Source organism: Protomyctophum parallelum, assembly GCF_964188405.1.
Source record: "Protomyctophum parallelum genome assembly, chromosome: 7".
Taxonomy (NCBI): domain Eukaryota; kingdom Metazoa; phylum Chordata; class Actinopteri; order Myctophiformes; family Myctophidae; genus Protomyctophum; species Protomyctophum parallelum.
In genome coordinates this window covers 36,222,905-36,249,669 of record NC_139705.1, presented here as the reverse complement: position 1 = coordinate 36,249,669, position 26,765 = coordinate 36,222,905, and the positions used below count along the sequence as shown (strand labels likewise).

The 26,765-nt window shown below is 41.8% G+C and overlaps 2 protein-coding genes across 4 annotated transcripts in view; one reads left to right on the top strand and one right to left on the bottom strand.

The window, feature by feature from the left end:
• Positions 1 to 849: 849 nt before the first annotated feature.
• On the bottom strand, positions 850 to 10,553 carry rcc2 (regulator of chromosome condensation 2). 2 transcript variants are annotated; one of them, XM_083769033.1, is made up of 13 exons: positions 10,329 to 10,553; positions 9,137 to 9,363; positions 8,762 to 8,855; positions 7,317 to 7,460; positions 7,023 to 7,154; positions 6,455 to 6,543; positions 5,912 to 6,026; positions 5,647 to 5,813; positions 5,085 to 5,265; positions 2,864 to 2,969; positions 2,498 to 2,570; positions 2,211 to 2,288; positions 850 to 1,996 (listed from the first exon to the last, which is right to left on the bottom strand). In XM_083769033.1, exons 2-13 carry the CDS (start codon positions 9,347 to 9,349, stop codon positions 1,892 to 1,894), a joined length of 1,497 nt encoding a protein of 498 aa, XP_083625159.1. In that variant the 5' UTR covers positions 9,350 to 9,363; positions 10,329 to 10,553; the 3' UTR covers positions 850 to 1,891. The 2 variants fall into 2 exon arrangements, with proteins under 2 accessions (XP_083625159.1, XP_083625160.1); XM_083769034.1 differs by lacking the exon at positions 10,329 to 10,553 and adding an exon at positions 10,223 to 10,264.
• An 838-nt stretch (positions 10,554 to 11,391) lies between these two features.
• LOC310861244 (rho guanine nucleotide exchange factor 10-like protein) overlaps positions 11,392 to 26,765 on the top strand; it is a 41,750-nt gene continuing 26,376 nt past the window's right edge. For both annotated transcript variants that reach the window (XM_083768636.1, XM_083768635.1), the window contains exons 1-5: positions 11,392 to 11,602; positions 16,868 to 16,933; positions 24,702 to 24,938; positions 25,500 to 25,527; positions 25,889 to 25,962. In XM_083768636.1, the coding sequence (XP_083624762.1) occupies positions 16,897 to 16,933; positions 24,702 to 24,938; positions 25,500 to 25,527; positions 25,889 to 25,962 (376 nt within the window). In that variant the 5' untranslated portion in view covers positions 11,392 to 11,602; positions 16,868 to 16,896. The remainder of the gene's footprint in view (positions 11,603 to 16,867; positions 16,934 to 24,701; positions 24,939 to 25,499; positions 25,528 to 25,888; positions 25,963 to 26,765) is intronic.

Here is a 26,765-nt window from a genome sequence, read left to right as displayed (position 1 = left end):
TGGGAGCTATAGTCCAAGTTAAGTGGCGTTAAGTTGGCGTTTAATGTTTTTGTTACAAATGTCTACCGGTACTCTACATTCTCAACCTTTGTCCATTTGACAGGACCCATTCAGTTCCAGTACAAAAATAAGTCCCAATCACTGCAGCATGTTTGTTTAAATGAATCTTATATATATATACACACACACAAGGGCTGCAACTAACGATTATTTTCATAATCGATTCATCTGCCGATTATTTAAACGATTAATCGGATTATGACACTTATTTAGCTATCACCTTAAAAATATATTTTAGACATGTACTAACAAATATAATTCATTCAAAAATTAATTTGATTAGCTGCTGATGGGCTGCTATTCAAAAAAGACAAACCAAAATAAATTCAAGCTACTCATGGTGTCTTGACTTATTCTGACTGCATACATTTGATTAAAGAATATCTACGCATGTGTCAGTCTAGAAGGAACAGTACTCTTCTGAACTCAAATAGGTAATTTAAAAATATTCAAGCCATATGTTTTGTTCTTGATACTATAATCGTTGTCATATTTTGCTTTGCAGTCGCTACTGTGTAACTATCACCAGATTGTAAGGGAAGAGAGATGGATCACTCCTCTTTAGTTTAGTTACACTTGGAAAAACTATGGTTAAGAGGGAAATCACATGATGAATTGCAAAAATCTCTAGATTAGTTGCAGATTCGATTAATAAATTAGTTGACAACTAATTGAATAATCGATTTGATGAATCAAAGCCCTAACACACACACTGATCTTGAAAGAAGCCTATGAGAACCGGTATGACAAATTGCTAATCTAAAAAAAAAAAGTTAAAGAAGAACAGTCAACAATTTACATGAATCTTTAATTACCATTTTTCAATGACATAAAAATAAAAACAAACTTTAACTTGTGAGCTTTGTAGCCCAGAAACATACATCACCATAACAAATTAATGCAACAGGAAAAACTCTAAATTTGAGAAAAGTCAGCCTCAGCTGTGATTAAAACAAGGACATGCCTGCATTTGTTAGATGTTCAACCATGTTTGAGTGCATTAATGGTCTGTCAGGTTTCGTTCTGACATTGGGCTGGAACTGCTTTAAACGCTGGAACAATAATAGCGCTCAATCAAGTCAGGGAAATGGTAAAAAGAAAAACCTAGGCAGAAACTATGACCTTGGAAGGACTGAGGTGTGCATCTCCGATGCGAACAATTAAACAAAGGAATGTAACAGATTTCAGTGAGTGGAGATCATGTCCCCTGTCCTGATTGCATTTTCTTGGCAGCAGCACATGGAGTTGGTTAATACTGCCACAGGAACACAGTCGTACAACTGGTCTTTGGGAACGACAAAAATCAAACAATTGTAATTCCATATCCTGTAAACACGCTTTTGTATAAAAAGGCACAGATATGGAGTGTTGGTCTTTGAAAAGATCCCTTACTGGAAAGAAGGTTGAGGGACCTGATGTAGCACCCGTTAATGTGAAAGGGAAAGGAGATTGGTCAAAATAATGGTGTTGAAAGGGAAAGAACGAAGCCCGATTTATACTTGATCGCACAACAGTGTCACGCAACCAGATTTGCCGACCAACAAAGTCACAACACGTTGCATATGCGACTCGTTCTGAGCTTGTAGGTCTGCTATAAAACAGGCATAAAGAACGGATGCATCGACGGAGTACCAAGTGCAGAGGTATTTGGGAAGCACATCTCTGGAGAGCAAGTAGTGCTCCGGATACATTGTGGTGTTGTTTTTTTCTATAGCTGAGATTGAAGATGACCAGACGGCTAAACCCTCGGAGAGACATGCCTCTTGACGAGCAACATCAGGCCACTCCTGAAGTGAAAAGGTGAAAGGGTGTTTTGGTGACATGGGGCCGATCACAGCGTACGGGGGGTGTACTCTGGCAGCTTCTTCAGCCTTTCCCGGTCTTCGTCGCTGTCCTGCCTGGCAATGACCAGGGAGTGAGAGTGACCCATCGCCACCTGCAACCGTAAACGCACATCAATATGGGCCACAGTTTCCCACAGGATGTACCATTGCAACATCCTCTCCACTGGCAACATCTGATGATACCCTTTTAAATCATCATGTTTAACTTAAAATCCTTATTTTGCCAGTCTCCTTGACTTGTTTCGCACTTTGTGCCATTACCTGCGGCTGCCAAAGGGCCATATCATCTTTTCAAAATGCTTTTACCTGTTCAGCATAGATTCCTTCCAAAGACTTCACCTCCTGAGCAGTGGTAGATGATTTGGGCTTGCCGTCTCCATAGCCCTGTACGATAGACAAATACAGTACAGAAAACACAATCCATATCACTAAAATAAGACATTATATTCTGTGCACAAATTATTTTATTCGTCCAATTAATTCAAGCAACCATTTCTAATTCATCCATTTCAAAAGCCCTTAGAATGACAGAACAATGCACTAATTAGATGTTCTTCTAGAACCAGAAAGTAACTTAAGGCAACAGAACTTACCAGCTCGCCAAACGTAGGAGAGGGGCCCCAGCTTATGGTGCTCTCATCTGCTGCAATGATGATGCTGCTTTTCCTGTTTAAAGAAAAAAGAAAAAAGTGTCCAAAAGACTTATCAGTTATGTACTTCAATTCACATTAAATGTTATACTTCCAAGTCACATATTTTACATTTAATTATTATTATTATATTTTCAATTATACCTTGCAAAGAAAATGCATATAATTGTCAAAACTGGTCAGTACCATTACATCCACAAGAGGGCGCTTGCTGCCAAATTATTGTCAAGAAGGCCATCAGGATTAGTGAAGGTTCAGTATCTGACTGCCCAACAATTGGGCTGTGACATAAAAAAAGTTGACACTCACCCACACGCCAGGTTACGGACTTTCCAGCCACACAAGTCCTGCACAGCTTTTGGGTACATTGTAGATTCTCTGGAAGGGTTTGTTACACCCCAGAAAAACAGCCCTCCTACAGTCCAAAGACACAGGTGAATGGTAAGAAATGGGCATGTCACTATGATCCATTAATTTATGTTATGTGCAACATTGACAACCAGCCAGGCTGAGGCTACATGGTTCATTTCAACCAACAGCTGGATAGGGTTCACTTAAAGGCCCGCTGACACGCCCCTCAGGAGATAAGAACGGCTATCAAACAATGCTATCATGATTCTGACGTCAGAGTGTGACAAGCTTTCCCCATCGACTTCTATGCGGGCTCGCCGGGCTTGGTGGCCATAGTAGCATAGCAACTTATGCTACTATTTTGTTGTCACATTTAGCTCATATTGGCTATAAATGTAATTGAAAATTTTTATTTTTTCGCTCGAAAATCTTTGTTACAATGACATTGAGTTGACGTGTTTTTTGTTTTAGTGTAACTGTAGCATAATCGCAATTTCGCACTCTAGTCCCATGTCCCCGGCCATCTATCTCGGTCTCCCCCGCTGACATGCACTCAGCCCTTCTCACAGGTTGAGTAGCGGCACTGCACCGGGCTAAAATGCATATCAGTCTTCAAAAATCTTATGTACCACAACATTGTTCAAGTGAACTGTGTGTTTAATGCAATTGCACTGCAGGCTCATCGTGTCGTGAGCACAAGTAACCTGACCGATATGGGGGGTCTCTCTCACACACACACACACAGTCTCTCTCTTCCTCCACCTCCTGCTCGTCCTCTTCCTCGTATTCATCGCTGTTTTCTTTTCTGCCGGCGGGGGTGATGGAGGTGAAAACTCCTCCACAAAAATCTCCAATACTTCTTATTTTGTGTGTGTGTGTGTGTGTGTGTGTGTGTACACACACATGCCCAGTTCAATGCGGGGACCAGAGGATATACGTCCCCCATGCGCAGCCTGCATGAACAGAATAGGCTCTGTGCCCCGGCGGTGAGAGGGGGCAGACGGGCTAGACTTTGATGTCGTCATGCGGAGCGACGCGGCGATAAAATCATCATAGCGATATTGATTATTACAATGAACAAGCATAAACACAGTTCACTTGAACAATGTTGTGGTACATAAGACGGATATGCATTTTAGCCCGGTGCAGTGCTGCTAGACAGCCAGGTAGTGAACCTGTGAACAGGGCTCTGCAGAAGGCCGTGGTTGAGGGTATGTTAGCGGCGTTACAGAGAGCTGCATCCTAGCTCTCTGCCGGGGCATGGGACTCCGAGTGCGAAATTGCGATTATGCAACAGCTTACCCTAAAACGTACACGTCAACTCAATGTCATTGTAACGAAGATTGTCGAGAGAAAAAATATATATTTTTCAATTACATTTATTATAATATGACCTAAATGTACCGTCAAAAACGCTAGCCTGAGCTAGCAGCCACTTGTTGCTAGCGCGGCGTGCCGTAGCCCTGTTTCAAACAGTTTCAAACTGTTTTCAGTCAGACCACGTGATGTGCTGTACCACCCATATTAATTTCGGGGCGTGTCAGCGGCCCTTTAATGAATGATTCATTAAGTGAAACCCCATTTTCAGCTAAAACGAGTGGGGTCAATTGCATAAACTTGGTACCTTTTTAGTTTAGGCGTTTGTCTTTGTGTCATCCTTTTAGCATGACACTTTGTACCGTTTTCAATCTTGCTAATAAAGTATTCAATCTATCAAAGGCACCGCATCACTAGTACAGCAACCACCTTCCCCGGCACCCAGGTTCCGAATCCCTCCTGAAGGGAGGGCCGTGAGTGACTTTAGCTCATTAGAACGGAGGGACGTCTGGCTGTACACCACCTAGCCATTTTATTTGCTCACTTTTTTGAGGGGTGCTAGCCCCTCCTATATTCAGCTATTAGTGTAGATTTTAATCTTACACAGTAAATTCCCATTGACAATGAATGGAGAATTTAAGTCATGTGGTCCAGCAAATCGGCTATTTTCGTCCTACACAAAGATTCAATTCCCATTGACAATTAATGGAGAATTTACGTGATGATGTACGTCTAGATAAGAGTGCACCTCACTTCACATGGGTGTGATTTTTAAACAACCCAACCAATTAAAATGCCTGTGACCTTGCGTAAATGAGACTAATTATGAAGCCACAATTAACATGGCTGGCACGCTGCTTACCCATCTCGTTGATAGCGAAGGAACAACTGTAGCCGCCAAAGATCTGGGCGGCACCACGTCCGGGGATGTCAAAAATCTTAATCAATCGGGGCACCATCTCATCCTTCTGCTCAGCGTGACCCAAGCGCCCATAACCCCCGAAGCCCCAGCTGAAGACACGCTTCTGAGAGTCCAGAACCAGCTGTGAACACAGACTTTATCAATACTCCCATTGGGAACTCAGCGATGTCTTTTTGATCATGATATTTATCCTCAGACAAACTGTCTAACATGCTTAGTTCCATGTACTTACACATGGGATGAGCTAGCTAGTAGCATCCGATACAAATTGTACTGCAAGTAAAATGTAACAAGCTTCCAGTGAACATTTCTCAGTAACCACAGAAGTTTTGGATGTACAATAGCAAACCCACATCAAAGTATTCCTTTGATCCATTTAGACTTGAGGCCGATTTAAAAAATGCCTTCCAAATCCTAACCTTTCATAAAGTCTTCCATTTATATTGTGTGTGTGTGTGTATATATATTCCCATATATTCCCAGTCTTCATGGGTTTTCTCACCGTGTGGTTGGACCCACATACTACATCTCGGACCACCACGTTGGTCACTGGTGTGATCTGGCCATCCTTGGACTTGTCGAAGAAGATCACCACACGGCGAGGGATGACCTCGCAGTCAAACTCAATCTTGTGTGCCTGTGCGATAAACTTCCCATCAGAGTTGTGTCCTGCATTTAAACGGGCAAGAACGTTAGTCGTTGTTCGAGTTTTGGCTTGTGAATATAATGTTTTACTTCACAGTATGGTTGGCTGGTTATGAGCGTACCGAGCTGGCCATATTCAGGGAGACCAAATGAGTAGATATTCCCTTTGCAGTCGACCACCATGCTGAACTCAGCGCCACACGCTACCTTGACCAAAGGTTGGCCGTTGTATGAGATCTAGAGGGAGGCATAACGGAAACATGACTACAAACATTATGTTTAGTTACATTTAAGCCCAAACCACACCAATAATTTGCCATGCAACTCCTTGCAACCAAACGGATGCAACCATTATCCCCAATGGCAGTTGCAAGGAGTTGCATTGTTGTGGAGTGTCCTTAAACCCGTTTTTGTTGCAAGGAGTTGCGACTAGTTGCATTGGTGTGGTTTGGGCTTTACATTAAACAGTAGAGGTCAGAATCTAAATGTCACCCGTGTATTTTTTTCATACCTCAGTACTAATAAGATTGAAAATGTTATTCACCCTTACACCGTGGCATCCCAACTGATACACGGCATGGATATGTATGAAAATAATATCTACAGGGTAAAAAAGGATGGGAAAATAATTGATTTGTATCTTGACAGCAGGAGTCTGGACTTACCGGAGATGGACTTAAGACGGCGGAGGTCTGGTTGCCCAGGCCGAGCTGGCCCAATTTGTTCTCTCCAAATGCGTGGACGGTGCCATCCTCTGGGGAAAGACCAGACACATATTTGAAGGTGCAGATTGTAATCTTAAGAGGGGAGGGGGAGCTTGACCACATTCTGTCTGTGCCGTGTGTATGCAAATAGCATGTGCCATTCCCACGCATATAGGTGCGTGTGCCGTGTAGCTGTGTGTGAACTTGACTGAAGAGCCACATGGGATCAGAACGCTGTTAATTAATCAAAGGGCACACATATGAGGCTTAAACTGTATATGCTTCACTCTGCCTTGAAGTACCAGAATTTCATTGTGCACCATGTTGCTACCAGATGTACTGTATGCATGCATATGGACAATAATAATAATAATAATCAGCTTTATTTATATAGCACCTTTCATACAGGGTTGCAGTTCAAAGTATAACTACCCTTAAACCTAAAGCACAAAAGCATCATAATCTGGAGATGACACCGACACATTTGCTCTAGTCCAAAACGAAGCACTCCTATCAGGGTGAGCCTTACCTGCGAGTGCCAGGGTGTGGTTACGTCCACAGGCTCCTGCAACAATCACATCGTCTGCCAGGGCTTCGATAATCTTAGGGACATCAACTCTCTTTGTGTCACCGTGTCCGAGTTGGCCTTTCTCATTGCGACCTACAGGGTGGCCATAGGAATTCGAATGTTAATATGGAAACGTCATGCTTCTCCAGATTCAAACTGCAGCACATGAAATGAGGAGAAGCCATGTGAGGAATCAGTGAATTCATGTCATCATTCGTGAAGGAGATTGGGGGTGCTACGTGTAGGCCGGCTTACCCCAGCTATACAGCTTGCCCTCTGTAGTGATGAGGAGGCTGTGGGCAGCACATGAACCAGACACCACGCAGCTGACCTGGACATCACTCAGACTGGAGTAGCGGTGCGGGCCCCACAGGCTCACGCCTAGATTCCGGTATGCCACTAAAAGCAAAAACAATACACATGCTAGTCATGTCAACACAAAGAGCCATGCTTTTTGTCTGTGTAATCATATTCAACAGCAATGTACCTTGAATGCCGTAGGGGGTGTAAATGAAAATGCACACATCGTCGCTTGGCAAAACAATTAAATGCCCTTTTAAACATAAATAACATGACACAGCAAGGACAGCACTAGTTCTTGGGATTTGAACTACCTGGTTACTTAAATATGTCAAATGTTTCATGCATTTGTCTGGCCCTGTGAGTTGAATGGAGAATCACAGTGGTGTTCTAAATAGAGATGGTCTTTGTCTATACAACGCAGCTGCACTTAGCAATACCCCACCCCCCAGTCTCTACAATGCAGGCTTCTTACTGTGTGCCAGTGTAGAAAAGACAAGGCACCGTGGAGCCAGGGCTATCTATACCATACATGAATCAGGGGTGGTGTAGGGGGGGGGGGTTTATGCATACAGATGAATAGACATTACTGGATGAGAGACAACCACCACAACAAGGGTATTAGTGGAATCTGGCTAGTTTAAAACAAACTGCTGGGCTGGCTGAACAAGTGCATGTGGCCCATTTAATACCTATTGGTTTTGTTTTTTTATGAAAAGAGTGAAGAAACTGGCTGTTATAACCTCTTTTGTTCATTATAGTATTTTAATATACAATTTCGGGTATGCATTTAATTCTGGAATTTTGCATCGTACCATAAGCTATAGGAGAAACAGATTATGAATTTACAACATTTGCTCTTACATAATGCTCACACAACTATACAACCCCAGGTTCAATCAAATAATAATAATAAATAATTGGGCTGTAAGACCGGGCTGGTGAAGTAAAGACAAGCCGACACATTCTGACATGGGCTTTGTTCTTGGGGTGTAGAGCAGAACCCAGCCCTGGATTGAGAAACATCAATGTTTCCCTGTTATAGACGGACGGGATGGCGCTTTTCAATCAATCAGTCATTGATTCTGTCTTGACTAGTGCAGAGCAGACAGACCCACACCGTCATGTCATCCATCTACACACTAATGCCTGATTTATCCTTGGTTCTCGGTTCCGCATGGTGAAGTATAAATCATCCTTAACATCCAAGTTAAACAATGGGAGCAAGGTACAGCCCATAAGTCACTGTCCCAACAGATAAATGCCAGTCAAATTAGAATTGTCTGTGTGGATAATAAGAAATGACAGACCAGACCATTACTTATGTGTGTGTTATTGAACTTGCCTTCAGGTTAAAATGTCCAGGGTGAGATAAAGAACAGGCTTAAGATGTAACCTACCTTGCGATTTTGGTACTTCTTTCCTTCCAATTAGATCCCAGTTCGTCGCTCCAAAGATGATTAACTGGCCCTTGACTTTGGGACACTTCAGTGTCTGCAGAAACAAATAGCATAAAGTCACTAAGTCAGTGAAGTGAACTGCCATGCAATCAAATTGAATCAATTGCATGCTGTATCTAAAATGACCACAGTCCAAACACTACCCATTGAGCCCCATCAAGAGAAGGCAAGTCACCAATTAGTGTTCCTGAATCCTCAACATGGATAATAAATGTCCTAATGCTTGCTTCTCCTTTCTTTGAGGTGGTTAGCAATAACAAGCAGTTAACACCAGACCAGATGTAAAATGAGTTGTCATGCACAAACTGAACTCACTATCTTTTCCTTCACATCATCTGCCACAGTGACGGGCTGGAAACCAGACTTGGCTGCAGGCCTCCCAGGTTTCTTGGTGTTCTCCTGCTCATAATCGTCAAACTCGTCATCGCTACTGAAGTCTCTCTCTTTCCGTTTGCCAGTTGCCCTCTTCTTCTTCTTCCCATAGTCAGCGTCATGATCTACCACCTTCTTGCGGGGCTGCCGGGGCATTGTTCACTCACAAGCTATATGCAAGACAAGAGCATGTCATTTGTATAAACAAGGGAAGACATGACACGTTAAGAGTAAATCAGTAAAATCACTCGAGGCAAGGCTTCACAAGATTTCTGTCCAGTGTCCAGCAATTGAAGTTGCAGCAGACTTTTCAACTTGTAGCACGTACATTTCTATGGGGGAATGTATGCATTTTAGGTTGAGACTGTACAGGGCAGGCACAGCAGTACATCAACTACGGATCAGTCAATACAAATTGAATAGTGGTAGACACAGCTCACTAATGTTGTAATCGTGTAGCAGTGCCAGTGGTCACACATTTAAGATTAATATCCGTTCCGCAGGAATTTAGGAGCCATTGGTTTTAAGAGCTTTCTTTTGATTACACTGATCTGCATCTCCCTGACCCTGATTGCGGTCGAGTCAGTTAAAGTTAACCTTTATGAATTAATAAATAAATGACATTTATGTGGAGCTTCTGAGCCATCTGTTGTGCATGTTATGTAACTTGTAATAGTGGTCTCTTCATCATTTCGGTACCCTGCCAGTACATTGTTATTGACATTGTTCTGTGGATGTTCAGTATCCATTTAATGAATAATGAGTCAAAGTGTAACAAGAGCCAACATAGGAGCCTGGTGAATTAGCATCATGAAGCTAGCTCACCTAGCCCTCTTTGTTCACAACGGCTAACGAGGCTAGCCGACGAGCTAGCACTTTACCAGCTCAAAATATACTGCTGTAAACAAACAGTGGTGGGAAAAGTTTGATTATTTTACATAGACGTTTTTAGTTCAACGAAGTACACAATGTGACAAAAACAGCATTCGTCGACATATTTAACGGTTTATTATTATGCATGTCTCTCACCGTCGCCTGTCCTAAACAAAAGCCACAACACGAACACTACTCGGGACACAAATATATACATATCGCGATGTTTAATAAACTTTTTTTTAAAACCCAAACTATTTACCAGATGGCCGTAGATTAACGCGATAGGATGGCAGGTTGTACGCGGCTTCGAACTGCGTCTAGACGTGGTCTTCAGCTGAGTTGTTGCAAGATGACAGAATAAATCATCTGATTTCCTGATTCAGCAGCTCGAGCTCTGTCGTTCTTCCTCGTTATTTGATTGATTTGGAACAAAAGAATCTGCAGTGTCTCCATCAAACCACGTGGTTCATTCATTTACTATTCATCATGCCGGCTGGGTCCATTTACAACAACTAGTCCGCAGTACCGTGGTGTCGCTAGTTGAAGTTTCAGAGAGGGACCAATTCGCCTTTGCCGTTCACATATCCGGAATACACAATACGGAAACAATCGGTGTGTTCGCGTCATTTCGCATGTGTGTGTATGTGGAGGTTAGCGGATACGGGTAGGCGGGGCTCTGGGCCGGATCTGCGCACCGGGCAGCAAAAGCAATTCTACTTTTTTTTTGGCCCCTTGTTAAAAAGACCTGTTCTTTTTTTGATAAGAAGAAGCTACACTCTTTGCGCGATGGAAATATTATCATTAATAATAATAAGGGAATGTTTATTTCTCCGATTTTATTCAACATGTTTTAATTTGAGTGTCCTTTCTGCGACAAATGAAAGGCGTGGAGTGTCATTAGTATACTATTCAGAAAGTTCTGCATTTTATTTAAGAAAATATGCAGGAAAACAAAAGTCATATTTATTTAAAACACGGACTACTATGGTTACATTTAACCATAGTCATGGAGTTGGACCAATATCTGGATTCTTCATCCCATAGCTTGTAGGGACTGTCGCGCTGTGATAGGCTAATAAGGCTATTCGTTGCCAGTGGATTCGACAAGGAACCCCCCCCCCTCTCTCTCTCTCTCTCTCTCTCTCTCTCTCTCTCTCTCTCTCTCTCTCTCTCTCAAGTCTGGTCGCACCGCAGTAGTGGAGAGGGAGGGATAAAGGAAGAGAGGGAGGAGAAATAGAACACAGAAAAACTCATTGAAAGAAGAACAGTTTAGCAGGGAATATCTGACACCTGACAGACAGCCGTCTTTGGTTCCGCCAGAAGAACCCCTGGCAGATGGAGAAACCCACCAAAGCCTTGAAGAGGGGAGCAACCATGGGTGGTGGTGGGTGCTGCAGCCCTTCTCAATCCTAAACCAATGTGTCCAGGTGCTGTGCGGGATCATTTAAGAGGCTGAAGAACTGTCAGCCGGTGCCACCGGCCGGGACAGTCACAGCAGGTGGAATATACCGTACCAGAGAGAACGTTGAGGAGGTATTGTCTCTGTCCCTGCCTTTTTCTGTTTGTCTGCTGTCTGTCTGTCTCATCCTCTGCACCATGCATGCACCAGAAATGCCACACCAGTGATTTTCATTCACTCAGTGTGATTTTTTCTTCTTAGATAATTTCAGGATTATATTGTATTATATTAAACAATATTAGTTTTTCTTTCTGTTCATTGATCATCGTTGGTTTGGTCTGTGCTGACCAGAAGACCGGCATGCAGGGGAGTTAAGTGGTGCATAGTTGTGTGTGTGTGTGTGTGTGTGTGTGTGTGTGTGTGTGTGTGTGTGTGTGGGGGGGGGGGGGGGGGTGCAACACTGTACATTATGACCTTGCTTGGATGGTCTGAAACTGACAGGCACAAAAACACCTGAAACTGAATCACTGGGTGTGTTAAGGTTTCCCAATGCGGTACCTGCTGTCACACCACCCAATTTTCATATAATACGGTTGTGAAATAACAACAGTAACAAATTCCAATGACCTGCTCAATTACGACATGTTTATAGATGCATGTGACCTGTCACTGGCTGGCAGGAGCATGCAACAGACTGCCTGCGCATTCTGTAGTAGTTTATATTTTGGTGAGGCACTGTAGGAGGCGAGCCGTCTAGAAGGGGGTCCGGGGCTAATCTCGTAACCGATTAGGACCGAGGTAATTGGCCACACTGCCAGTAGGCCAAGGAAGTACCTCTATATGCATTTCCCCCCGTTTTATATTCTTGGAAATGGAAGCGACGGCAGTTAGTTGGCTTGAGCTGAAATCTTGATCATCCAAATATGCTGTCATACGACATACGTTATAGATTTGTCATAGACACTAGACAGAGGATTGTAGTCACTCCTAGGTTCACATGAAGTCACGCTGTTATCAGACCTAGTCTTGTTTTCATGTATTCAAGGCAAGGCACAACTGTGCTGTTTACACTGGAAGCCTGACTATCGCTATGACGACGAGTGCGTTAAACCCCTCGAGTCTTCTTTAAAACTGTCATTGCAGCACAAAGGTGGAGGGGTCCTCCTAAAGGTCCTGGCTTGACAGACTCCATACCATTCCATTGATTAATGAATATTGGGTGTTCTTGTTCAAAAACTGCAATGTGTTGAGGCCTTGGATTCTAAGATAGACACTGAGTACTTGTTGTTGAATAGAAACTAAACTACTACTACAACAATAATACAGTCAAATCCTCACAGTTAATCTAACCCAGAGTAATTGAACCAAAATGGAACCAAACCATCTGAGTTAAATGACCACTAATGATTTCACTGTGAAAGGCTGAACATGGAATGGAACAGCCTTGGTGAATATTGCTCTTTATAACAGTCATTACATGTGTGCATGTAGCTATAACCAGTAGAGCTACACATAGGCCTGCTTCTTGTAATAATAGCCCTTTTCTCGTACGATGGCATTCACATCAGCTTTTTAATGAAATATGCAGGAATGTGTGTATGACTCTTTAACCACCATTCTTTCCTTGCAAGAACTGATGGGGGGGGTCATACACAGATTGAATGCCCGCCTTTGCGGTGGGTGCCAGCGGTCCCACGCTGACAAAAGGTCCCTTGGTCTGGACAATCGCAGCGCTGTTCTCTCATCAGAGATGACAGAAGTACATGTAGTCACTTTTCCTCAGCTGTTCTACATTTACTGTGCCCACAATATCCACGGATGGCCCTTTTTGTCCATATATCCTTGTAAATAATTCATCTCAGTTGAGCCGCCCTTCATCTTTGCATAAGTTTGAGAGCAAAAATGTTTGTCTGAAATTAGGGTGAATACAGGACCATGGGTCATAGTGTTACTGATATAGTTATCTCAATTGGTACCCGATGGACAGTTGCAACTTAATTATTTCACCAACCATACTGACATGCTATTTAAAGTTAACAGATAAGGCACAGCATCAGATATTTACATACTAGTCTGTATCTAAACACCAATGCAGTTGTTGCTTTTGTATACGATTATGTAAATGACTTAAGTTGAGGAGTTATTAAAAGACAGGTAGCAGGTAGTAGAATGGAATTTCACATACACAGTAATGAAGTCACAAGTTGAGATAACTAGGTGTACATACTGTATTGACTGTACAGCTATATTTGCAATTCGCGCCTCTCTACTGTTAACTGTGAAAATAAATATATTGATGAAGTATCCTTCTATAAATGTAGGTGTGTTTAACAGGGTGGACTTCTTCCAGCCCTGGCATCACAGCTGTGAGTATAGGAAATGTGGCGTCTGGTCAGCTTTAGCTATGTTTCAAACACTGATTTCTCAAATGTATTGTATAACATACACATTATTGTATACAATAATGTATGTATGTATGAATTCAAAATGATAACAAACGTACAGTTGTTTTGTTTTTCTCACATTACTAGTATTTTAATTTCCAGCATTTAGATTTATCTATTGGCCTGTCTATATATTTTTTTTATCCACACATTTTGATCACACATACCTTAGACGTAGATCGAGGTAAATATCACACTTTTGAGATTGACCCATTTACAATTTTCTTTTATATACAGTATATTGTGGTTGAGTGTCACTTTGTGTTATGTTAGTGTCTTAAGTTGACGTCGGACAAACACATGTAAATGACAAGTTGACAAGTCTGGATTTGCTATAAACGCCTGAGGAATGTTAGCGTGCACTCAAGTCACTGCTGCACAGCACACCGCTGTCTACACTACAGGTGTACCTATGGCCTCCATGGGGATAATGATGTGTTTTAACAAAGGTAATAGAGCATGCACCTCCACTCTAGCCCAGGTGCTGGACAAAAGGCAGTACAAGAGGAAAAAATAGAGTCCGCAACACTGGTATGAAAACTCAGCTCCACAGTACTGAACGTTGAATCAAATAAACCAGTGGAGCTGAGTTTTAATACCAGTGTTAGGGACTCTATTTTTTCATCCGATAATGATGTGTTTACCTTGACTGCTGCTGCATGTTAGTGTGTGCGTGCGTGGGGGTAAGGGATGTGATTTTGAGAATTTTAAGTAGAAACCCAACATTCTTAAGTGAAGTCAATTATATTTACAGAGCATATTTAATATAAAATAAACTAAATAAAATGTGCTTCAAAAAAGAGTATAGTCATTATAGTAATACCTAAAGCAAGTAATACCATGATAATAACTGCTATTTGCTATACGGATACGCATACTGTGTGCATGAGTCCAAGTGTGCTCTCATGTGAGGGCATAACATTAAAAAATCGTTGCTGTTGGGAGGAAATCTTCTATTTCCATATTTCAACATTTTATTTCATATTTGAATGCCCTACTTCAGTGTCACACAAAAGTAGCAAAAATAGCTGATCTACATGCTCACAACGTGTCACATCGACGCTTGTGGACTCGCTATTTTTGCTATTTAGTATTTATTAAAAAATATAGTGAAAGTGATTAAGTGTTTATGTTTTATAAATATTGAACCAATAAGAGCTTGTGACTAAATAAGAACTACATTGGAGCACAGGATTTCCTGAAATTTAAAGTAACCCGTTTTGGACATACCAAGGTTTCTGCTCGACAGTGACGATATGTTGTTCGACCTCACTTGAAATATCATGTGCCTCACCGCCGTTGAGGTCCAGGCTTCTGTTTAGGTGTGCCAAATGGAACACTTACTTTACACTGAGCATGCAAGCTGCTGGATGGCTGTTTAGTCACTGTCTTGTAACATGCAGTGACAAGAACCAGAGATGTTTACGGCAGGGCTCCCTCTGGGAAGCCTTGCTGACTCACACATGTCAACATCTCTTCCTGATGCTTCAGATTTTCAGTGAGGTGACAGACACACACCTTTCACCTATCGACAACCGTTTTGAAATGATTTACTGGCTTGCTGCAGGTTTGGAACAACCGGTTACGCTTGGATTGGGCTGGGAATACACTGGAAAAGACAGCTGTGTGCTGTTAATCACCTTTAAAGTAAACTGGTCTCTATTTTGGCTCGTTACTATAGGCAAAAGTTTCAAAATAATAATAAATTTCCCTAGCTGTCTTAAAGGACCTATAACATAAAATTCAACTTTTTCAATTTTTCAGTTTTTGGGGCTCCCATGTGTGTTTTCTATCCCCACAAATAACCAATTTTGAACAATCAGGCCTTCATGTCATATGGGTGTTTTAATGGAAATTGCTCTCAGAAACAGCTCGACTGATTTTGGCCTCATCGTGATGTCATCAATGTCACCCTACTTTGTATAATTCCTCCTTTTCTTCAGTCAAATTTGCATTTCCACTTTGTTTACAATGTCCACTATTGTGTATTTTCCAAGCTGGCATGGAATGGAAACAAGCCTGGTTTTATCTAGCATTAGTATTATAGACTCAAATATTAAATAATCTGCATATCAGTACCCTCTCCACCTCAGGACAGTGTGGTACTGCAGCTAAAACTGCTTTCAAAGTCCAGAAATAATTGACAAGGCCTGGTTATATCAGAGTGGTGATTGAGGCTCAAACCATTAGAAACTAGAAAAAGTGCCCTTCCGGGCACAGGTCTCCACCAGGTTATCCACAGATCCGTGCAGTTAGAGGTAAAAACACTTTTGGGCCAGTTATAGCGCCACCTTGAGGCTGAGTTGAAATTGTTCATGTGGCATTTCGTCCTGGGCCTAGTGGGAATGTGGGTGCACAATTTCACGGAAATCACGCGATGTGTTCATGATTTGCAGCATTTTGTTTGAAACTGAGCACTCCTGTGAACTTTGGAAGCCAATCTTAACCAATCAGGATGGAGTCTGATAAATCTGAAAGACCCGTTTCGTTGAATGGCTCTAGAGAGACTGTGTACCAATTTGCGTGATGTTTGGACAAAATCTGTAGGTGTACTGTGCAAAAACTTGTTTTGCACAAAGCGGCCTCCTGGTGGCGCTATAACAGGCCGTTCTGGAAAGTTTGGGGCAGAGGTTCATGGTTGGCATCCAGGGAGTGTGTGTGCAAAATTTGGCATCGACCGGGTTAACGGTGGCTGAGATTAGCTGTTCACGGACGGACGGACGGACGGACGGACGGACGGACACACGGACACACGGACGGACGGACGGAGTGCAAAACATACTCTCCCCATGCCTTCGGCTGGTGGAGACAATAACTTTGAGGGACATAGACAATATGATTATTAAATATTAAAAGCAGTTTTATAATGCATGTTATTTGCGCTTTAAGATGTTAACCTGCTCCTGCATTCAATGTGATGTTTTCTAAACATGTATGTCTGTTTTATATTTACAGTTAATGTGACAATCACAAAGGAACCCAACATGGCATCGCCGCTCCCTCTCATCCGTCAAGCCCTGGGTGAGCCACTCAAATACTTTATTGAAAAGTTAACATAACCTGTCTGCCAAACTCTGAGACATTTTATTGAAATTTTATTCTGTGCTTCACTTATTAGAGAAGCAACATTATCTGTCAATGCAATGGTTAGATACAAAACAAGCCCAGTTACCCCAACCCCATTAAAACGGGGAAAGCATCAAAGCATCTGTGTCATTTTAGATTTTTGCATTGGCTATTCAAAAATAGCAGACAATGTGAGAACTATACTGGTTTACAAGGCATTAGATTAGGTTTTTAAAGTGTTTTTTTTTTTCAGTTCAAAATTAAGTGATCTATCTGTTCAACTAATGGGTCAACTAATGTGCAACTAGACCAGTGATTCTCAACCTTTTTAATTTAAAGAACCCCAGGTTTGATTTATTTTTTTTATCTCAGGGATCCAACTCTATACTGTGAAATAAATCATAAATGTTATTTTAACTCTGAGAGTCATTTGGTTCCATTTTACACTCTGATCCAACTCTATACTGTGAAATACTGAGAGTTATTTTAACTCTGAGAGTCATTTGGTTCCACTTTACACTCTGATCCAACTCTTTACTGTGAAATACTGAGAGTTATTTTAACTCTGAGAGTCATTTGGTTCCATTTTACACTCTGATCCAACTCTTTACTGTGAAATACTGAGAGTTATTTTAACTCTGAGAGTCATTTGGTTCCATTTTACTCTCTCAGAGGACCCGTGGGGATCCCCCGACGTTGAGAACCATTGAAGCAGACAGGCACAGAGAAACACTGTTGGTCTAATGTCTTGTGGTCTGACACAGGATGTTCATCTCACTTGGGAGACTTATACATAGTGGACGTCATAGCCTAAATATATTTTAACCACTTTGTTGTACAATGAATAGCGAAAATAGCTGATCTACACCCGGCTATTAGATGGGCTATTTTCCCCCCATATCTACATGTTCAACATGTTTTTGAAGAACTTTGAAATGTTTTGATTTTCTTTTTTAAATAGCCCAATGTATGTCCTAAAAGTTAAATGGTTTAAAAAGTATAAAAGATGAAAATATTTTATATACGTACTTGTCTGATTAACCACTTACAGTAAGCTTATTTCATACTTTCATGCATGAATGTCAGGCAAAAATAACCGATGTACACTTGTACAGACTCACACGGCATTGCATGATGATGACCTAATTACCATGGTGAGATTGTAGATCAGCTAGTTTTGCTACTGTATTAAAACCTTGTTTTCGTCTTCAATCAATTCGTTTGTATACCGCTCCTAACAGTAAACGGTATAGGCTCAGCTGTTTTGATTCTAGGGAACCCATTCATTCTGTCATAGAATACTGATCAGTTAATCTGATAAAGACCAGAAGGGCAGCTCCCTGGTGCGTCAGTTCTATAGTGTCCATATGCTGTCTAAGGACAAGTAGGCTCCTCCCGGGCCATATGTCATTTACAAGAAAGCACCTGTCCAGCCTACTGTAGGGACCCTTAATTAAGCGCAAGCAGGACACAACAGGATTACCACATGGAACCTTTGTATGCTGCCCTCAGGACCACACCTTTGTGTTGTGTCAACAGCGTGCAATCCTGAAAAAGAGAACACTTTTTTTTCACTTCTCTACATCCAAATCCGAGTAATATCTTAAATATATATGTGAAACAAATATGGAGGCGCTAACTTTGCCTACTGGTAGTGTATACACAAGAAATTTGGCACTAGTCGGTCCAGCAGTTTGAGAGATTAGCTCTGGACATTCAGACACAGACAAACGCACACATACTGTACAAACGCATAAAATCGTTTAGAATCTTATTTTTTGGAGTGCCGTCATTATATTTAGCGTTGGCCACCAGTAGAAGCCATCAGTAGAAGTGCTTCCTGCTCCACATCCCGATATGATCTCATGAAACATATCAATAGTATGGTCCTCCGAGTCCTGATTTATTACCATCTTCATTATACAGGTTGCTGGTTATGGCTATCTTGGATCCCTACCTTGATGATGATATCAAGTTATCAACACACCCTCCTCCATCTTGTAACTCAGTAGGCATTTTAACCCTTCACTTCAAGGGAAAAGGCCCGCTCTACTCAGACAGTCTTATAAAGTTTCAGGCGTGTGCTGGGTGCAGATTAAAAGGGAACAAAAGGGAATAAAATCCTCACTCTCAGTCGAGTAAGAGTCTTTGTTTAATAATGATAATAGTGCTCCGCAGCAACAGTCATACCTTTTCGGCGCGCAAAAGCAAAAAAAAGGCATGTTAAGACGCAAAATCATTGCTTATATGAAACTCTTTCCACTCTTATAAATATTATCCATTTCCTTTGGGGTATTGTTTGTCACAGCACATTTTCACTTACAGTATGTGAAATCTGTACTCTAGTATTGTCCTGCAAATTTCGGTTGAAATATTTATTCAAATTAAATGGTTGCTCCAATCACCTGCATTCAGTATATTCTCAACTGATATTTTCCTATTTGTTTTAATAATACTTGCATTCCTTCCAAATAAAGCCTTTCCTTACTGGAAGGTTAAAGGTCTTTATTTAAATACCGTAATCACTTTTTTGCATTTATTTAGTTGAGGTTTTTGCTGCAGTTTTTAGTCCATATATTGAAATGAGTTTAATTTACTTGTCACTAGACATTTCAGTCTAGAAATGCAAGACAGACTTTGTAATGTCTTCTCCTGCACTTCTTCAGCTGTCACACGACTTCCATGACGTTGAATTGGAAGTGCTGCTGCTGTCTGATTGTGTTTGTATTTGTGTATGTGATGTGTCCTGACAAGAAACATTAGCTTTAGGGTTATACTATTTAACCACATTAGTACTGTGGTGTGACTATTTTGGGGAAATCTTTTTTTATTTTGTTGAAAATATTTTCAAATGTTTATTGAAAATATTATTTTAAGGTTTTTTCCACCATCATTTTTAAAACGTACAAAAACATAGCAAATCTACAAACTTGCAAAATCTCACACGTGACATGTTGTAAGCTTGTAGATCGGCATTCTTCACTATTTGCCATATAGCATTGGCTTAAGTAGTTAAAAGCCATAAGCTTAGATTGTAATCCTTCCTCTCAGCTGGCCTTGGTTGTGGCACGACAAACTACAAATACAACCCCCTTTGAATGGCTTTCATTTATTGTAGTTAATGCTGTCATCTAGAGCAGGAGTTCTCAACGTTTTTGGCCGGGGACCCCCGGAAATGCTTTGGCAATGTCTCGGGACCCCCGCCCCACCCCCTCCCGACCCCCTATATAAATTGACTGCTACAATAACCTTAATAAGAGACAATACACCATAAATAAATATGGAAACCAGATATAATCATTAGGTGTATGCATGTATATTATGTGTACTATGTAAACTCTTCATTTCCATTTTCCAGCCATTCAGTTGCAAAGAGTTGAGTTGAGAACCCCCTGATCTAGAGAGTGACTTTGCAACACCATGCACTATAAAACAAGCTTACCAGCTGACAGTACGCTGACATTACGAGCAAGCGAGGAGTACAAGGGTCAGAGCAATTGAGAACAAATCACACAAAAGAGGCGAAGTGAAATACACAGACAAGAGAGAAAAGGAGAAGAGATCTTTTGTCTTTAAAGCAAGATAAATATAAATTACAGGGTTAAATATAGGATTATATGGTGGGAAAGGGTTTTTCAGTGTGTCATATTTGTCTGAATAACTGAATGGGGAACAACATTACATCTCTGACAGACTTGGTGATTCAACCTGGAATCTCTGGGATCAGTTACATTTCACGTCAAGGTAGGCTACAGTAGCTGACTGTCTCTAATGTTCTGGTCAGTCCAGTAGAAGTAGAAGTAGACGTGGGTCCAGAAATGACTGACTGACTCAAACAGTGTGCCATGGCACACTGGTGTGCCATGAGACAAGTCCAGGTGTGCCTTGGGATTTTTGAGACACCCACATATTATCCCATCTAGTCCACGAACCCCTTCTGGGGTTGTTGTTGCTATGTACAGTATGGCAACATTTTTGAATAAATATCCTCTTGATTTAGAAGGCGTTATTTTGTTTTAAAGATATTTCTTTGGCTTTTTCTGCCTTTATTGATAGGATGAAAGTAGTCGGAATCGGGAGTCGAACCCGCGGCACACCGTCAGGCTGGCTCAGCAGCCTAGGTGCCCAGACGGTTGAGCTAACTGTCCGGGAAAAGGTGTTTTTAGAATCAGTCTTGAATGTCTAATTTATTTACCATAAGAGAAGAGCTGGTTTTGTGTCATTTCAATTACACTGGCAAATTATATAACATAAAAATATATATTTCAAACTTTTTACTTGGCATTAGTAAATACAAAAAATGCAATTTTTGCACTGTTATGAATACAGGTGTGCATTGGACTTACCCTGCATGCGTGCGTGCGTGTGTGTGTGTGTCTGTGTATGTGTGTGCGTGATCAAATCACAACATAAGGCAATGAAACTCCATCCATTATATTAGATCTCCAAGTAAAGATTTGACATGCCTGTATGATACAGTATAATGCAATTTGGTGATGAAAGCAAAGCAATGAGCCACAAGGCTCAGCTATGCACATCTTGTCCTTGTTTTCTATGTTCGGATGGAAAAGTACTGCAAACACCGGGGTCATGCCTATGTTCCCTCAGCCCTATGTTCCCTCAGCCCTATGTTCTCCCATTCCAAAACAGACCCTATGTTCCCTCAGCCCTATGTTCCCTCAGCCCTATGTTCCCCCATTCCAAAACAGACCCTATGTTCCCTCAGCCCTATGTTCCCTCAATCCGATTGCAATCCGAGTGCAAGTGTAATAAATGTAATAGTGTAATAAGTATAATAGTGTAATAAGTATAATAGTGTATAGTGTAATACAGACAGCATTTCTTTCCCAATGAAATTGGCTGACAGCTTGTCTCGTCTCTTCATAATAATAGATTCATATAATAATTACTCAAATTAGTTAACTTATAATTATATCGGTCGGCCTCATGGTGGCGCTATAACAGCCCACTTTACGTTTTGGCTTATAACTCTTGAACCATATCGTGTGTACGGTTGCAAGTTGGTCATCTCCGTCAACTTTTCAAAGATTCTATAACCTGGACGTGGCAGAGCTATTAAACAGACTCTTAGGTTAGGTTTAGGTGTGCTTCCCCGTGGGAGGTTAGGGTGAGGGTTTGAAATGGTTAACATCGGTAGACTGTAGACAACTTGACTGCGTGTACTGTACGTGCGTTTGATTTGTGAGTTCTCTTGGCACAGTACCATGGGTACCAACAAAACCATGATGCTTCTATGCAATGATTGGTATGAAAAACATCATTGAAGCTGAGAAGTGTCGGCTATGTGGTTGACACGCACTGTGAGAAGATGAGTTCAGATATGTACCAGTGCCACTGTCTGCTATTTTGTTTAAAGCTGCATTACACCTCAAGCAGACTGAAATTATGAACCCTTTTGGGTGTTATTTTGTCCATAAAGTGATGCTATTCTTGTGTGATCCTCAACACAGGATTTGATATATCCAGACTAAAATTATTAATATTGCCGCCACCACCAATAACCATGATAATACAGCAGCTATCTGCACCCGGGGAAATCACTTTGCCAGCTTGTGAATGTGATGGACATTTCCATTAATATTTTATTTTTGCCACGGACATGCAAAACAAGTGATCAATGATATTACCAGAACACAAATGTATAGCCTATAGTACTAATTGACTCTTGACGTGTCATAGTGTCTACTCTATTCCACTGCGCTACACATTTTAAAATAAGTCATTTATCAAAACTTATTTTTGGGGAAAAGCCGATCTACAAGCTCACAACACATTACGGCATGTTGTGACCTTGTAGATCAGCAATTGTCCTTACTTCTTAGCCTAGAATGACATGCCCAAAATTGGGATTTCAGGGTTAAAGTAGCTATATAGTTACCCAACTTACCCAGAAAGACTGGGAAGTTATCCACTGTATACTGGTGGCCGTCCTGAGACAGGCATTATATGTGGCATAATACATGGTCCAAGTATATTCCATGTTTGGGATTTCAATAAATGGGTCTTATACAGTAAGTAGGCTACAGTTGCAGTCCGAGAAAGGGACACTTAGCTGCAAAGGTGAATGGGTGCGCAGTATACTTAATATTAGGTTATTGCAGATGGCCTTTCAGAGGACAGTGTTACTTGGGGACATGAGGAGACAGGAAGTTCTACAGGCTAAACTAGTTTTGTTTGTCAACGTAGCTTAAATAGTTGGTGTCAGTTCATTAAAGTGTGTACTCTAGGTTGATGAGACAACTATGCAATGGAAACATACCTGACATACATGATGAGTGATTCATGACAACGCCCTGGTAACGTCTGTCCCAACAGCCAGGAATCTTGGTGTTGTCCTGGACAGTCAGCTCTCGTTCAAAGCTCACATCACAGCTGTCACTCGATCCTGTAGGTTCACACTCTATAACATACGACGAATTAGACCATTCCTCACCCAGGAATCAGCCCAGCTCCTAATCCAGACAACAGTCTTGTCAAAACTCGACTATTGTAACTCCCTCCTTACTGGCCTACCAGCATGTGCACTTAAGCCTCTCCAGCTGATCCAAAATGCAGCAGCTCGCTTGGTCTTCAACCAGCCAAAATTCTCACATGTCTCCCCCCTGCTCCGCTCCCTCCACTGGCTCCCGGTCGCTGCCCGCACAGAATACAAAACTCTGATGCTGGCATTCAAAGCAACCAAAGGTATGGCTCCCCCATATCTTGCAAGTATGATTGAACCCTACAAACCCTCCCGCGCACTCAGATCAGCCAACGCAGGGAAGCTGGAAGTACCCTCACTAAAAACGCCGGGTCAGCGCTCCACACGTCCCAAACTCTTCTCCCTTCTGGCTCCAAAACTGTGGAATGCACTTCCCATTGCAGTCAGAACTGCAGCATCACTCCCAATCTTCCGCCGTAGCCTGAAAACCCACCTTTTCAGACTCCATCATGGCCCATAGCACTTACCCTAACCCCTTAGATAGCATTTCTGTTGACTTAGATAGCATTTGACACAGACTTATAGCATGTTATGTAGACAGCACTATAATTGTATTGTATATAGTCATAGCACGCCATAGTACATATGTATAGCATAGTAGTAAATATGTATAGTTTATATGTATAGTGTATGTATAGTTTCATTATATAGATATTCCACTGTTACTTTCTTAGCTTACGCATGTTTCATGATAAATGCTTTTATGTGATGTATTCCCATGCTTTTGTTCTTGCTTAAATGTAAGTCGCTCTGGATTAAGAGCGTCTGCTAAATGCCTAAATTGTAAATTGTAAATTGTATGAAGAAATGTCAGGATTTAAAGGAATGTTTCACTGCTCACTGTTTCACTGTGTTGTTGTGGAGCATTTGCTATAACAAAGTAGATAGACTAGACCCCATGCAGTAGTGTCATTGCTGTAACTTGGTATCTGTAATGTGTTCTCCCCCCCCCCCCCCCTGTCTGTTTTGGAATGAGGGAACATAGGGCTGAGGGAACATAGGGCTGAGGGAACATAGGGCTGAGGGAACTTGGGTACGGTCCCCAAGCTTCAGGCATCTAGCTGCGTTGTCCAACTTGTCCTATGCGAAATGTGATAATTGAGCTTATCAAGCTGGGACTGGGAGTCATTGCGAATCACTGCTATTTGAAGGGAATTTAATGTAAAGGATTGAGGAACAACTCCTGTTGTCTTTTTGTCACTGGCCTGTTTGCTTCTTTAGCGCCTATACCCAATGGGACGGCCCACACGGAGGAGGAAGACCAGGATGAAGAGGGCCAAAAGTTTGAGTTTGACGACAGCGATGAGGAACAAGTCGCACCAGGGAATTCGGCTGCTGAGATGAAGAGCAACATCATCTCACAGTCACACACAGAGAACCCCAAGCTTATCGACCATGACACGTCCAGGAGCAGCACAGCCGGAGGTGAAGAAGAGAAAGTAGAGCCAGGACTCAATGGTATGCTCCCCAACAACCCTCCTCACTCTACCACCATTCTTATAGCTGAATATGGATAGGATTACGGAAATAGAAATGACAGCAATGGCTGCTAAGCTAATGAATAGTTTTTTACAGCATACCTTCTCAGAGGTGACGTCATACAATAGCCACATGGTGTCCACCATATTATCAGACCATGTTTTGTTTAATTGGTTGTAATATAGTGAGGGTCTGTGTGTGTGTGTGTGTGTGTGTGTGTGTGTGTGTGTGTGTGTGTGTGTGTGTGTGCGTGCGTGCGTGCGTGCGTGCGTGCGTGCGTGCGTGCGTGCGTGCGTGAGTGCGTGCGTGCGTGCGTGCGTTTTTCGGAGCTAATCTTGCAAACCTCTGGCCAGTAGCCTACCGGCATTGTGTTGTTTCACAGACATATAGCGTTATCAATATTCTTTGTAATTCTCATGTTATAGTGTACAGTAAGTGAATATGAAGTAATTTAGAATTCCTAGTTTTTCTCCCATCCCTCCATGTTTGGGCAAAAAGGCTGTGTTTACACCTTGTCTTGTTTTTTGTTCTTTTTGACAGGTATGGAGACAAGAGAGTCGCCAGAAGGGTAAGATCGTCATCAACTTTTGTTATTACATCAAACATCTTGTAATAGACCTATATCAGGGCAGTGTTACAACTTACAATTATACTAATTAAGGCTCTGTTTCATTTAGTGTAGTAGAGTCTTTCCAGTGAGCCAACATGCACAATAGCAGCACCCTGATTCTGTTTGACCAGAATGGAACACAACCCAAAGCATCATAACATGCCTTCATTCTACTAACTCTATCTACTAACTCACAATGTCATGTGCAGTGTGAGCTTGTAGAATCGTTATTTTCGTCGTAAAACACTGCTGTACAGTGAAGTATAAATCAGGTTGGAAGAAATATGAAACCACTAATTGTTTGTTGTTGTTGTTTCAGGCGGTCCACCTCCTCTGAGCTAGGAGTGAGCGAGGATGCGGAGAGTTTGTTTGTGAAGAACTGCATCTATGAAGGTATAAAAGACCAACACAAATGCTGCAATCTAACTTCCTATTACAGAAGGTTCGTGAAAGAAAGGTTTATCATAGCTCTGCGTGGCACAATTATAGACGGTTGGGCGGTCGACGGCCGGACGAATGTAAAGTGTAGACCTTGACAAAGTAAGTAGCATGTAAGGCGGAGGGAAAGCATAAGACATGTTCTTTACGATCACTGTCTGCAGTGGCGCAAACTGAGAATCCCATTGGCAAATAAAGGAAAAACAGCGCCCCTGACATGAATCAACAGTCTGTCTGGAGAGACTAGCAGTGGTGTAATGGTGATTTTTCTTCTGTACCATGGCATTTTAATGACATCGCGTACACGCACGTGTGCGCATGTGTGCGCCTACATGTGCACTAGGCAACAGATATTGTTTGAGATTCAACTCGTGTCAAATGAATTAATTCAAATGAACATAAAACAACACACTGCCAGCATACTACTAAAGTAAAGGCTGGGTGTGTTGTTACTGTTGTTACTAGCACCATTACATGTATCTACTGTTGTCGGAGGAGCAGACTTTCCCCCCTCACCTCTGTCTTTCAGCAGCCTAGCCTCGGCAAGAGCTCCATTGACTGGGGCTTTGCTACCTAACAGACGCTAGTCACGCCACGCTTCTGTTATGGGCATTGGGGACGCGTTGTAGCACGCACGTGCGTGCACCGTACCATGCCATACCTGCGAGTGTGCGTGAAAACATTATTGGTACCACACTGGTATACACCACTGACTGTCTGTAAACACATATGTGTACTTACAGTATATACAGTGTGTG